This window comes from Vollenhovia emeryi, unplaced genomic scaffold, assembly GCF_000949405.1.
Source record: "Vollenhovia emeryi isolate VEMERY1.0 unplaced genomic scaffold, V.emery_V1.0 DF939154.1, whole genome shotgun sequence".
NCBI classification, from domain to species: domain Eukaryota; kingdom Metazoa; phylum Arthropoda; class Insecta; order Hymenoptera; family Formicidae; genus Vollenhovia; species Vollenhovia emeryi.
Window position 1 is genome coordinate 1,739,938 of NW_011967212.1, and position 13,297 is coordinate 1,753,234.

Here is a 13,297-nt window from a genome sequence, read left to right on the forward strand (position 1 = left end):
ACTACCTCTGAATAAAGAGTTTGCCAGTAAAGTCGACTCCACACTTAACTATACATTTCTTGAAATACAAACTATTGCGAATCATGTGACAAGGTTTTAAAGATTATAATTTAAGGATTTCCATTAACAGATCACGCGAACGTCTTTGTAGCAAAAGTATAATTTTTGAAGCGTAAAAATTCGTTGCATTTATTAGGTTTAAACTGAACTAAGCGTTTATATAAATATCTCTTTTAATATCGCAGATGCAGTTGAAACGGTCCAAGCCTACTGAAACTACTAAAGCTATTGTTAATTTTAACATTCGATCTAGAACAGATGGCTTCACTTTCTAACAGGTGCATTGAAATGCGTGTTAATTAGCGCACCATGGTAAGCCATGGTACGCTAATTATCATGACTTGCACCATGTTAATTAGCGCACTCTTGAAATAGGTACGAGTCGAGATTATGCGCGCTATGATCCATGAGAATAGAGAGCACGCTATGTTTGAACGAGTAATAGCTGTATTTATTATTTTAATCTTTGCACCCTTGGCCTTGTGAAAAGTAGGAAATGAAATACTAAGAAATAGATATTAACGAAGATATTGCTCATATCTCGACACATGTCACGATCAGATTGATTTATTCATTCATTTCATGTATGAGCAATGTTAAATACGTGAGGTCATAGCAAACAAGTGGTTTATACCCCCCATGTTGAGATGCTTAAGCGAAGTATAAGGAATGAATGAATGCTTTAACGATGCTATAAAAAATGCGTTTATATCGTCGTCACCGTAGTTAAAAGAATTCCATAAAGTTTATAACATTTACAGAATTCGGGTAAAAAAATATGACATTAATACTAAGATTAAATGACGTTAATATTTGGATAAAAGAATATTTTTTTAATACGAATTTTTTAAATAAAATAATCAATTGTTTCTTCCTTTTGTGTCTTAAGGCACTTCGATTCGTAAAATTATATATCCATGACATAATTGGGATGAACAACGAGTAAGGGATCCTCCTCTTCTTCGTCTTCTTTGTCTCTGCTTCTCAAGCTGGTTGTTGTTAGAGGTATTATAATTTGATCCTAAAAGTATAAAATTGTGCAAAAAATCACTCCAAGATGTAAACGTGCCAGTTATAAATATACGAGACCGCTAATACATACGTGGTACGTCAATCTATCAATAATCTTCTCAATAAAGTTTTTCCGCTCTAGTAACTCCACTTCTGAATCTAATTGATCTTGTATTTGATCAAGGTACCACGCAATTAATTCGGATTTCCGTATACCACCCTTATTGTCGTCTATTAACAAATATCAATTTAACAGATAAAGTAAAAACATTTTTCTATTTCTATCATCAATATAGTAATAAAAGTACCTTCACTCTCGACACGATTTTCCTCGCTTCTCATATAAAGGACTAACATATTCGACAGATTCTTATACTCCTCAAAGGACAGGGTTAATTTTTTCTTCGGCGGTTCGCACGACGTTTCGTTAGGCGCTAAACAATCGATGTACATATTCAAATAAGCATGTATATTAAGACAATAAGATATGTAACAAAAGAAATATGTAGACATATACGTGTCGAAGGTGGTGCATTGTCGTTGCCTTCAGCGTTAAATGCTGCCATGAGCGGTGGCGGCTCATCGATGTCCATTCCTAAGTTTGCGTCGTTCATGCCTTCTTCGAGGTCGACGTCAGGCTGTTCTACTGTAATTATACTCTTCTGCAACAATCGTTTCGCCTCTTTGACGTGCTTCACCGTCACCTCGTCCATGCATTCTATTTTCGCTAATGCTTCGGACAATCTAATCATGCTTTCTAATTGCCTCACGGTGACCCTCCACTTGCCGCTTCCACTACCTGTTCTTTGTCTGAGAACCGTGTAATTTTCAACTAAAAGCTCAGCAGCTTCCTGCAAAAATAAGATAAAGTTAATCAATGTAATTTTTCATGTAGCTAAAAAAAAATGTATTCCGATGTAGCTTACCTGACTTAAAATGGGTTTAAACTGCTTAGCAAAATTGATATATCTAATGATCTCATCTTGTTGGTATATCACCTGAAGATCGTTCAAGTTGTCGCAATGTAAATCTATGATTCTCTTGGCAATCGCGTTATCGACGATCTCGTTACATTCGTCCAACACTACAAAGAACAAATCAAATCTCGACATAATAGGCGCGGTTAACTGCACATTTTGCTGCAATGATTTCCTTCTGTCGTATCGTCCACCGATGGGATTCGCCGCCGCCAGTATAGAAGTTCGAGCATTTAAGGTCGCTCTTACGCCGGCCTGGAAAACGCATGTGGATGAGTGCAAAAGTTCTCAGTGCACTATAGGTTTAAAAATTAAATACCTTAGTTATCGAAATGGTCTGCTGTTCCATAGCTTCGTGAATCGCAACCTGATCCTTCGGATCCATCTTGTCGAATTCATCGATGCAGCAGATGCCGTGATCGGCGAGCATCAACGCTCCCGCCTCTATGACGAAGTCCGAGGATTCTTCGTCTCGTACAACCGCAGCCGTCAAACCAGCCGCGGTCGATGCCTTTCCGGACGTGTAAACTGCTCTGGGCGACAGATCGGCTACGCATTTGAGAAACTGCGACTTCGCGGTGCTGGGATCACCGACGATGCAGACGTTGACGTCTCCTCTCAGCGACGTGCCCTCCTCCGTAGTTTTAGCCACACCGCCGAAGTACATCAACGTGATCCCCTTCTTAATCTCATCGTTGCCGTGTATAGCGGGAAACAAACTGGAAACTATATTCGTGTACAGATTTTTGTCCCGACTCATCTCGTAGATGCGATTCCATTCCGCTTCCGTCATTCGTTTCTTCATCGCTTCTTGCGAAATTTCCTCCATTGCATCCGTTCCTCCGAACTGTAACGCGATACAAAATAAGTCAAATATTTTTTTTTCTTAAGAGATAAACGCGTATGTATTTTACTTCATCTACTTGATGGACTTTGCCTACCCTTGCGCTCGTATTGGTGACGCTGCAGGCAAGAAATGCCATTTTATACGTCAGTTCCCTGACACCGAGTGCCTTGAGGCCGGATACACCTTCCCTCTGATCATTGTTTCTATTTTTCGGCCCCATCTCTGTCTTTGCACTCGGTAAAGTTAACGCCCCTACGTCCGGCACTACTATAAGAGTTCCCGTGAAGTCGTATCTGTAAAAATAAGAAGGGATTTATTCAAGTTCACAATTTCAATCGTCAACACGTCTGAACCGTTTGAACCCACCTGTCGCCGGCTTGTACCATCTCCACTATCTCAGATCTCAGAATGATTTCGACAGAGCGAGGGATAGAGCCTCGAGGGAGCTCAGCTTGCGTCTCTTGAATTCTCACCTTTTGGAAGTCGACAAACACCGAATTATCCACGTCCAACAGGAAGCGGCGTCTGTTGCTGCACACCGGATTGGAACAGATCGTGGGATTCGTAAACTGAAAACGACGGAAGCTAAAGACAACTGAATCCAAGTTAATCAGTGGCCACCGTTTATATTATGTATACCTTAAACTGCTGTTCCACATTTTTGATATATGCGTTACAGTCCATACAAATAAACGTGCCAAGGACCAGTTCCGGATGAACAGGATGCGTCCGCACTACTTGTCCAGATATACGAGTCAGAGTGCCCAACAGCGACGTATTCAGTTCTCGCAGTTTATGCCTGATAGGTACCTCGGTAAAGCTGACGTAGCACTCTTTATCCTTTGACAAATTTCCCACGTCTTTAACGAAGTTGCTCACTGCTTGACACAAGAACGGATATACCCTGGAAGAAGAACAATCTTTGCTTTTGCTTCTCTCGAGTGAAAAAAAAAAGATAGCGATTACTGATCGCACAACCTGTAGTATTCTTCGATTATGGTAGTGGCGAGCATTTGATTGTATGCTTCCGTATCGTCAAAGAACACCTCCAGCGTGCAGCGTTCTGGACTGGCAAGTTCCTTGGCTGGTTCCAGATACTTAACAACCTCGAATTCCTTAAATCTGCGATAGAAAGAGTCAACGGAGGAAACGATATCATTAAGTTTCAGCTGTAGTCCGAATAAAATGGACCAGGGGGTCAATTCTGTATTTTACACTATAGTGAAAGTGCTAAAAGTGAGCGGCTTTGTCTCTTTCTAAGGGGACGGTTAAAGAGAGACTTTTAGCATTTTCACTATAGTGTAAGATACAGAATTGACCCCCAGGTCGAATGACGGAACGTTGAAGATATTCAACCTATAGAAAGTTACCTCTCCAGGAAATCCTGAAACAACTTTTGACACTTGACCCCGACCTCATCTCGTACACGTGCTCGAACAGCTTGTAGAGGCGCAGCATCCATTTTTTGTTTTCAATAAATTATAAGACACGCTATGTACTTAGTAAAAGTACGGATAAATCGAAGCTGAGGCTGTAAACAAGCGTGACGGAAATTTGGCGGGAAGACGAGCTTCAACTGGCACCACAAGCGCATTCTCAACAGACGTTCTCGTCAAGGCGAATACCTATGTCGTTGTCCGCGCTAGAACTTTGCGACTGGAACGACTGGAACTAAACTTGGAACCAGCAATTTCAGAGCCAATAACGACACGCGGATTCAGATCCCCTAGAACTTTGCGTCTCACTCACTGGCGCCACGAACCATGTTCCTTGAACTACGTGGCCAGGTAATCAATATTTCCGACGGGTAACATAGTTACCTCGATTTCCACAGCACCCTGAAAAAGGATTTGTTATCAAGAACCAAAAATTAAAGAACAAAATATTTGCGAGACATTTAAACCGTTGCGGTGTTGAAATAGTGAGCCCTTTATAAAATAATTTACGTATAAAAATGAAGAAAGAAAAGGACCAAAAATTAAAAGAATAAAATATTTATGAGACATCCGTCCTGGACTTGAAACAGTTAGCCCTTTATAAAATAATTTACGCATAGAAGTGAAGAAAGAAACTATCGATTTTACAACAAAAACGACAAAAATACTATTTATTTTTCACAAATAAAGCTCTCGCCTATAAACGCGAATATTCCTATTTGATACAAAAATTTTACAATTTTGTATGAAAAATTTTTACATGTGAAAAACTGCTTATTTGTAATTACATAGTATAATTGTATAGAGAGAGAGAATTGTACAAAGTTTATATGTAATTATAAATAATTTTTTTCGCTTTTAAAAAGTTTTTATATAAAAGCATGTATAAATCTATAAAATTATATATGTGTCGAATTATATAAAATTATATAGAAATATACGATGTAAAAATATATGTATGGACATATTTGATGTATATTTTTATATAATTCTATACATATGTATATGTATTTATTCATGCTCATGCATGAAAAATTGTTTACCGGGGTCCGTTTTAGATAGACTCCGTTTACTCTAATCTACTCGCAGGTCTCTCTAAATCATGTATGTATAATGTATGTACACTGTAAAAAAATTATTATGGTGGGTAATGTTGAGACCATATTAAAGGTGCATATTTACATAGGTCAGTAAATTTACACCTTGTAGATAAAATTATGACCTTACGTAATAAGTAAACTGCTTGCTTTTGATTGTGTAAATTTTACAATTTTTTTGTAATTTTTCATCAAGTATAAACAAGTATTTACACAACAAAGAATAAAAAAAATTTTTTGGTAAAAGTACATACATTTATATATTGCCGTTATTACTGTGTATAAATCGTTACACTTATCATGTGTAATTTTACATATTTTTTTACAAAATACCAACAGTCGATCAAAGAAATTACGAGGAATCGCATATTTTCCAAGAGCTTCTCGATCCTTCATTCATTGCGTGTTCGCGAGAAAATGTCGACTGTAACGTTGTGCACTCTGGAGGAAGAATACGAAACAAAATAGGACCATCGAACGAGTCACCATTTTGTCGGTTCTATTTATCATTCAAAAGAGATAGAAATTAACATGTTTACAATTATTTTTTACTCATCGCGCAATGATTGTAAAAGTATATGGATAAATCATTCGCCGATCGAGTAATGTAATTTTTCTCGCAACAAAATATTCCGTCCTGTTGACTTTCTCGATTAAAACCAGCGTTTATTTAATTAACAATCATTAATGGCTGGTCAATGATTTTAATTTTAGTTTGCTTCTTCCGCGTAAAAAAACGTATTCCTCCAAGAGATGAGAGTTATTTTCGACTCTAAATTCGAAAGTGCATCCGCGCAACCCGCAGAAAAGTTCGCCGTTTCGACAGCATAAAGAGGAGCGACGAAAGAAATTTAAATGAAGCAGAAGTTATTCGTCACGCAGAATTCGTCTCGCGACTGTCTTCTCGGAAACAAAAGGAAAGTTCCTAATAACGCTTCGCAATTCGCGTGAATGGCGCGTATACCGGTCTCGACACAGGAAAAGGGGGGAAAGTGTAGAAATCTCCGTGTAAAGAACAGAGACGGGAGTAACATCGCTCTACGCATTTCCTGGCCAGGACAAGACTTGGCTTTTAAGCAGACGCGACGGCACGCTGTATAAATGGCACGCGGAGTGCGTGCCGCCGTTTTAGTCCTTTTTACGAAATAGAAGGAGGATGGCGGTTGCCAAGAAAATCGGCATTGTCTGTCTGGTAACGAGAGTTCCGAGTTATCGCGTCTCGCGACGCGTACAATTCACGAAACTGCGTGTGGTGATAATACACAAGAGTAAATACATCGTCCTAAATAAAACGACGATGTGTGCGCCGTGAGAGACATTGTGAAGTATGCGGAGTTGAGCGTGTGAAGTTGAACAGCGAATGAAAATTATTTGTATTTACAATTTATAGTATTATCTCCAAGTAGAAGGTCGGATAATCTTGAAATCTGCTATCGGTGCCGTGAACTTGGCTCGGGGGTTGTCTAGGTGCATCGACCCTGGTCCTAAAATGAATCTGGCGTTGTGCCGCTGTAATAGCGGAGCGGCACGACGGGAATGCGATTTCGAAAGACAGATGCGAACAAAGGCCCGAATACACGAGAAAAACTGAAGTAGTAAAACTTAAGGCCTTACTTAACTTGGGGGGAAATAACCAACTTTCTAAAAATCAATCGGTCGATTATCACCGAAAACAGTGAATAGTCACTGAATTGCAGTTATAAGTATACCACTGAAAATTGCAGTGGTAAATCAGTGACTTTAATATTCACTGAATTGCAGTAATAAGTACACTACTGAAAATTGCAGTGGTAAATAAGTGACTATTCACTGTTTTCGGTGATACTCCACTGATTGACTTTTAGAGAGTTAGTCATTTCCCTCCACTGAAAAAAAAATTTGGTTGAATTAATTAGAAATCTCGTAGATTCAACCTGTCGTCTGTTAGAAAATGGACGAATGATAATTCCTTTAGGGTTTACTAGATGTGTGTAGTGAATCTAGAAATTCTGTTTGATTTAACCAAAATACGTTCTATCATACACGTCTTGTTGATACAATCATAGCATTTTTCTCAGTGTCCAAGTCTTAAGTTTTACTACTTGAGTTTTTTCGTGTGTTCGGGCCTTGATAGACATACTTTTGCCTGAATGCAGGTGACGCATGTCTGCCTGACGAATGCCATACTGGTGAGCAAGGCATCTTTGGACCCGGCCAACGTGCCGCGGCACAGTTATCTGCCGGTCACGAGCTCTCCATTTCCGAAGCATCCTAATCATCGATACGATGCTCTTCGAGCAGTCGACAGCGATCCGGGGAAGCCTACGTTCTCCAGAGATCTACGGACGGAGCGTCCAGCGGGACTTCAGTCCGCGTCAATTTCGAGTAATCGCGTGCAGAAATTGCAAACGGGTCCTCAGAGGTATTGAACTTTCGCTTCTTAAATTAAGCAAATGTGTGAAAACGGCAAGAGACGAGCATATTCGTGTACACTTGTAACTTATATAGGTATGGCAATTTGAAAATCTCGCGCAAAACTTGAAAATTCTTTCAACGCTCTATCGTCGATTCTTTCTCCGTAGAAAAGTCGAAGATTACTTATCGCGAACCTCCAATTTTCAGCAATGAGTCTCTTGGGGAGGAAACCTCAAGTAAAATTTTTAAGTTTGAACACCACGCCGTGCGCGCATACTGAAAGATACAACTAAACATTATTCCAATCTTAAAACATCTACGGAGATTTTAAAATATCTACTCTCTAAAAGTTACTCAGTGCATTGTTACTGAAATCAGTGAATAGTTACTGATTCGCAGTTATAAATATACCACTGAAAATTGCAGTGGTATACTGCACGGAGAGAATTTCCTCTTAAAATTTATCCTGAAAATTATGCGATTGTAGAACAACGTGACCTTTTGAAGAATTTATGAGAGTTTTTTGAAACTTTACCATACATTTCACTAGTAATTATACTTAGTATACATTTTACTAATAAAATGTATGGTAAAATTTCAAAAAACTCTCATAAAGTTCTTCAAAATGTCACGTTGTCCTGCGATCACATAATTTTCAGGATAAATTTCAAGAGAAAATTCTCTCCGTGTGTAAATCAGTGACTACATAGAAAAAAAAGAATATTCTTCTTTTGAAAATATGTCTGATGTCTCGTTTCAGACTTAAAGAAGTAACGAATTGTTATTTTTTAAGCAACGGTAACGATAACGAGTTACTTTCGAAAATCAGTAACTGTAACGGTAACTAGTTACTTTTGAAAAGTAACTTTCCTATCCCTGTGTATTCTTGAAGTAATAATTGTAGCACTTAAATAAGACTGTAACATTGTTGGAATGTGAGATTATTAAATGCTTCTAAGAGGATTACAGATTTTTGCATATATACAAAACGATGACGCGTTAATTTGAATATATAAAAGTTGGCCTGACACTTATTCTTTTTCTGTGTATTCACTGTTTACGGCGATAATCCACTGATTGTCTTTTAGATAGTATCGATTATCCTTTTGAGACGAAAACCCTCGTGGCACCTCTCTCGCAAAAAATGCGCATAATCATATTATATCTTCTTCCTCGGTACTCGAAGGTTCCCTGCGGAAATTCACCAGGACGACGTTTCGCTTTCGGCGAAAGTGCCGAACGCATCTCTGGCTCCTCCGTCGCAACCGTCGACGACGAGGACGGCGTTATCGGGAGATATCCGGGAATATCATCGTCACGTACCTCGATTCGCGTATCAGGATGTCGAAGTGCACGACGGATACCTGACGGACGAGCTGGATGGCGATCAACTGCCGTATCGTGGAAAAGTTGAAACGGCGACGTATTACCCCCGTCGAGGGCCGCAAGACCTAACGGCGGTCATCAAGGCCCTCGATCGCTTCCTGAGCCGTACTCTAAACGACGATAGCTACAATAGCAAGGTACATCCGCCGCCCAATCCCGTTCTAGCCCTCATTCTGTCCCGATACGGGCGTTACGTGCCTGGGCCGCGAAACCCTCGCGTATACGCGTATTTGGCGGCGAACAATATCCACAATCATCAACCCTTCGGCAAGTACAAATACGAGTTCGACGAGGAGCCGATTTACCCGACGAGAAGATAGCGGGCGTGACAACTGTTATGAACTTACACTTGGAAACGTGCTAATGTCGCAATCAAATGTACAGAAATAAAGTGACGATGATTTGTATGCTTCATCTGGAAAACTTCACTCTCGGAGCGTTCGTGAGGGTCTATCAGAAAGTATCCAGCGAGATGATTGACAGGCGAGCGAAATGTTTCTCACAACGAATTGTCGCTCTCCGAGATTTTGGAATACGAGAATCTCGCGTAGCTCGCTCGTGGTGAAATATTAGATGATATCTAGTCCAAGATATTGCTATTGCCTTCAGGCTATCGCACCTAATTCATAACATTCCCGACTTCCGACTTTATCTCGGGCCGTATAAATCTGATGCTATCCCAGTTCCTTCGCGGGGAAAAACAAAGTGCATGTCCTTAAAGAGGAAGAACCCATTCTAATTGCGACGGACGAACGAACGGTCGCATCTGCCGAAGTTGCGAAAGGTACAGTCTTATTCATTAATGCCTGGACCTCAGTTTTACTGCACTGAGAAAAATTTTCATTGGATAAACCTATTAAATAGTGTTCCCGGTGGTTAATTTTTCCGATTACGTGTTTCCGATTAAATTATGGATACATCCGATGAAATTTATCCGATGAAATGCAGTTACCGATGAAATTTGACTGAAAAACCGATTATATTTTTCATCGGTTATACAATTTAATTGGATATATCCGTTTGTTATTATGTAATTGGATTATCCGATTATATTTAATCGGACATTTTTCTCAGTGTGAGAAAAATGATGATAAAAATGCAGGTCCAGGCATTAACGAATAAGACCGTACTCTCTAAAAGTCAACCAGCGCGTCATAGCCGTGAATCAGCGAATATTCACTGTTTTCAGTGATGAACCACCGATTGACCTCTAGAGAGTACGACGGATACGCGCGAGAGAGAAAGCGCAATCGATGCAACGACGATTCCGAATGCCCGCGCCTGCCAGGCGTGGGTCGGCGTCCAGGCCTTTGTTTTTCTCCTCAGTTAAGAGCTCCAACTCATAAAAATATCCCCCGCGCCTATTCCCCGTGCCGCCCACAATGTAATTTGTCTCATAGCCATTCACAGAGGCATAACGACGCCCATCAAGGCCCTCGGCCGCTTCCTGCGCGGGACCCTGAACGACCGTAGCGGTTCTCTCCGCAGCGCAAACTGCGTCCCGTCGGCCAATCTCGCATTAAACGTTTGCTGACCGTGCTTAAACACGAACGGCGCGTATCCGTACGTTACATTTTACTCGCTCGTGATCGGCGGAATCGACGATCCTCGCGGCAAGTCGAATTTAAACCACCGGCGGGGAAAGCGGCCCCGCACGTTGGCGTTACAATTGTTCCCCCCGTCTACGGCGGCCGCGCCGTAATTAACGGACTTGCGTCTTTGGGAAGGCACTATTAAACGGATCCTTAACTCACCGTCGCGATCTGACACGGCTAGACGGTTAATCGATATCGCACCGAATTTATCCTCGAACCTATTCACAATCGGATTTTACGGCGGGTTAATTGGAGTAGTTGGAGAATCCGCTCGAGGAACTCCGATTGAGCAGTAAACTACTCTCGTTATACCTTTCTGTCTCAGCGCCGGGTCTCAAAACGCTCCTCCGTTCGGCTTCATTTGTCTAAACCGCGCACAGTGCGGATCGTGCAGCTCCCACCTCGGCGAGGCAGGCTCTCAATTATAAAACAATCGTCGATTATCCCCGATTCGATAACTCGTCGGATACATCTCGTCGGCTGGTAACGAGATGATCGCCGGAGCGACCTTCGCTCCAAAATAACGCGCGAGCGAAATTCACAGGCATATGGGGATAAACAGATGACCTCGCGCGGACCTCACAACCCGCACGTCAAATTTCACCCTTGACGCCGGCGTAACTGTGCAAACTCGGCTAAAACACACATCGCAATTAATATTCTAGACCTATTGTATATAAATATTCAAATATACATTACGCCCGGATACGTATCTATCCGTTTCCACAAGATTATCCTATGAATAAATTTTGAATTAGACCGTGAATATAACATACACGCGCGGACATACGTTATCCGGATGTATGTGAGACTCCATTTGCATTGGCCAGTTTTAGTCAATAAATATAAATACATATATTGTGCGACGCGTATTATGTGTACGTACACGTACGCGCATGTATGCGCGTGCAGTCGTACTACACGTACATACGTCTTCATTTGCATTGCTGATACAGGTAATAAATTCGGATGCGGGGATACGCGGGACGCGCCCGACTGTAGCGCGTTCGACAAGCGCTGTAAACGAACGTGTAACGAAATTACGAAACGCGTTTCGAAGGAGACATGATCTGCGACGCGAATTTGGCGGCGGTGGCCCGGGTCTTCCCACAGATCGTTCAATCTCGCCGACGGTGGGGCTCGCCGCGAGATCGTAAGACGGGACGATCGCGCCCTTAAGGGGACGCTGGGGTGATTCTGCACCTCTCGCACTTTTTGAATCTGAAACTGTCGATTCGTGAAAGCATTTGTGTAATATACAAATTATGTGGCTTTTGTGTGCAGACCGACAGTGTCCCACTATTCAGATCGAGTGAAAGAACAGCATGGTATCATTGAAATTAAGTGTAGAAGCCTAACAAAAAATCTATTCACTCGAATAAGTTATAGGTTAGGTAACCTATAATTTCAATGATACCATGTTCTCTTTTATTTAGTCCGAATAATGGTCACTGTCGGTTCGTACACAAAAGCCACATAATTTGTATATTACACAAATGCTTTCACGAATCGACAATTTTAGATTCAAAAAGTGCGAGAGGTGCAGAATCACTCCAGCATCCCCTTAACAGACGCTTGATTGCCTCCCGTCCGCCCGGAAGAGCATATTGTCGGGAAAATTGTGTTTTCCGCGTCCCGTCATCCGTTTCTTCGAGATTCACGGCGGCGAGATCGAAAAGCGGGCCTTGATAACTTTGGCCGGATACCGGTGCACACACGGCCGCTCGGAGATTAGCCGGTACACGGACCTTCCTCTGTGATACCTTTCCATTCTCTTCTCGGGGGTGGCTTGCATCCGTATTGGATTATCCGTCCGTTATCGATTCGATGCCTGCCGCAAAAGAGACCAGACGAGGTCGTCGAACCCCGAAGAAAGTGTCGTTAGTGAGAACAGACGTTGCACGAAAAAAATTCTCTTACAAATCTGTACTTCCATGCGAGTGACTCGAGCGAGCGAGAGAGAGAGGGGGGGGGGGGAGGGCGAGACGCAACCTCGCGCTCTCGAGGCTTGCCTTCGCCGCAAACGTCCTTGCATTATTTAAATCGTACGGCGACGATGAATATTTTATGCCGAAAGTCAGCAACAACACGCGGCAGACACGCGCGGAATCCCAAACGAAAATGGAGGGCGGCCTCGTCACGTTCGCCGCCGTTGAATTTCGCGCGTCCCTTTTCTTTTAATAGTCGGAACGATATCTGAGAGTAGAATGGATAAAGCGGCTCATTCATCATTCCGGGCGGGAGACGCGCAAAATTTCCTCGCGTTTCTTTTCCCTTCCCGATAATTCTCGTGCTCTCCTTTAAGCGCCCACCGCGCTAGAACAGCTGCGGGCTATGTGCGTGCCTCCCGCCCGCAACTTCGGCGGGGGGGAGCAGGTTCAAATCAAACCGTGATGAAAAAAGGCGACGGTAAGAAGCAGCGGGAATAAGGTATGAGAAATACGTTTCCTCGAGGCGATACGATTCATTTTACCAATCCTGTCTTGCTTTCGCG

The 13,297-nt window shown here is 41.9% G+C and overlaps 2 protein-coding genes across 3 annotated transcripts; one reads left to right on the plus strand and one right to left on the minus strand.

The window, feature by feature from the left end:
• Positions 1-747: 747 nt before the first annotated feature.
• LOC105565292 (DNA replication licensing factor Mcm6) lies at positions 748-4,755 on the minus strand. 2 transcript variants are annotated; one of them, XM_012018372.1, is made up of 12 exons: positions 4,521-4,755; positions 4,266-4,426; positions 3,874-4,017; positions 3,535-3,799; positions 3,262-3,464; positions 2,990-3,188; positions 2,368-2,895; positions 1,998-2,303; positions 1,589-1,922; positions 1,380-1,505; positions 1,163-1,302; positions 748-1,081 (listed from the first exon to the last, which is right to left on the minus strand). In XM_012018372.1, the coding sequence occupies exons 2-12, from the start codon at positions 4,355-4,357 to the stop codon at positions 968-970; spliced, it is 2,451 nt and encodes an 816-aa protein (XP_011873762.1). In that variant the 5' UTR covers positions 4,358-4,426; positions 4,521-4,755; the 3' UTR covers positions 748-967. The 2 variants fall into 2 exon arrangements, with proteins under 2 accessions (XP_011873762.1, XP_011873761.1); XM_012018371.1 differs by having other exon boundaries at positions 4,266-4,755.
• A 2,630-nt stretch (positions 4,756-7,385) lies between these two features.
• LOC105565293 lies at positions 7,386-9,664 on the plus strand. Its single transcript, XM_012018373.1, has 2 exons — positions 7,386-7,829; positions 9,009-9,664. The coding sequence occupies exons 1-2, from the start codon at positions 7,558-7,560 to the stop codon at positions 9,526-9,528; spliced, it is 792 nt and encodes a 263-aa protein (XP_011873763.1). The 5' UTR covers positions 7,386-7,557; the 3' UTR covers positions 9,529-9,664.
• Positions 9,665-13,297: the final 3,633 nt, after the last annotated feature.

What these genes read in the sequence shown, in the direction of transcription:
- LOC105565292 (XM_012018372.1), bottom strand. Translation starts at nt 4,357, where the DNA reads ATGGATGCTGCGCCTCTACAAGCTGTTCGAGCACGTGTACGAGATGAG. An exon ending in TTTCAGGATTTCCTGGAGAG is followed by an intron (nt 4,018 to 4,265) that starts GTAACTTTCTAT and finishes TTTCTATCGCAG; the next exon opens with ATTTAAGGAATTCGAGGTTG. An exon ending in AGACCATTTCGATAACTAAG is followed by an intron (nt 2,304 to 2,367) that starts GTATTTAATTTT and finishes TGCGTTTTCCAG; the next exon opens with GCCGGCGTAAGAGCGACCTT.
- LOC105565293 (XM_012018373.1), top strand. Translation starts at nt 7,558, where the DNA reads ATGCAGGTGACGCATGTCTGCCTGACGAATGCCATACTGGTGAGCAAG. An exon ending in TTGCAAACGGGTCCTCAGAG is followed by an intron (nt 7,830 to 9,008) that starts GTATTGAACTTT and finishes CGGTACTCGAAG; the next exon opens with GTTCCCTGCGGAAATTCACC.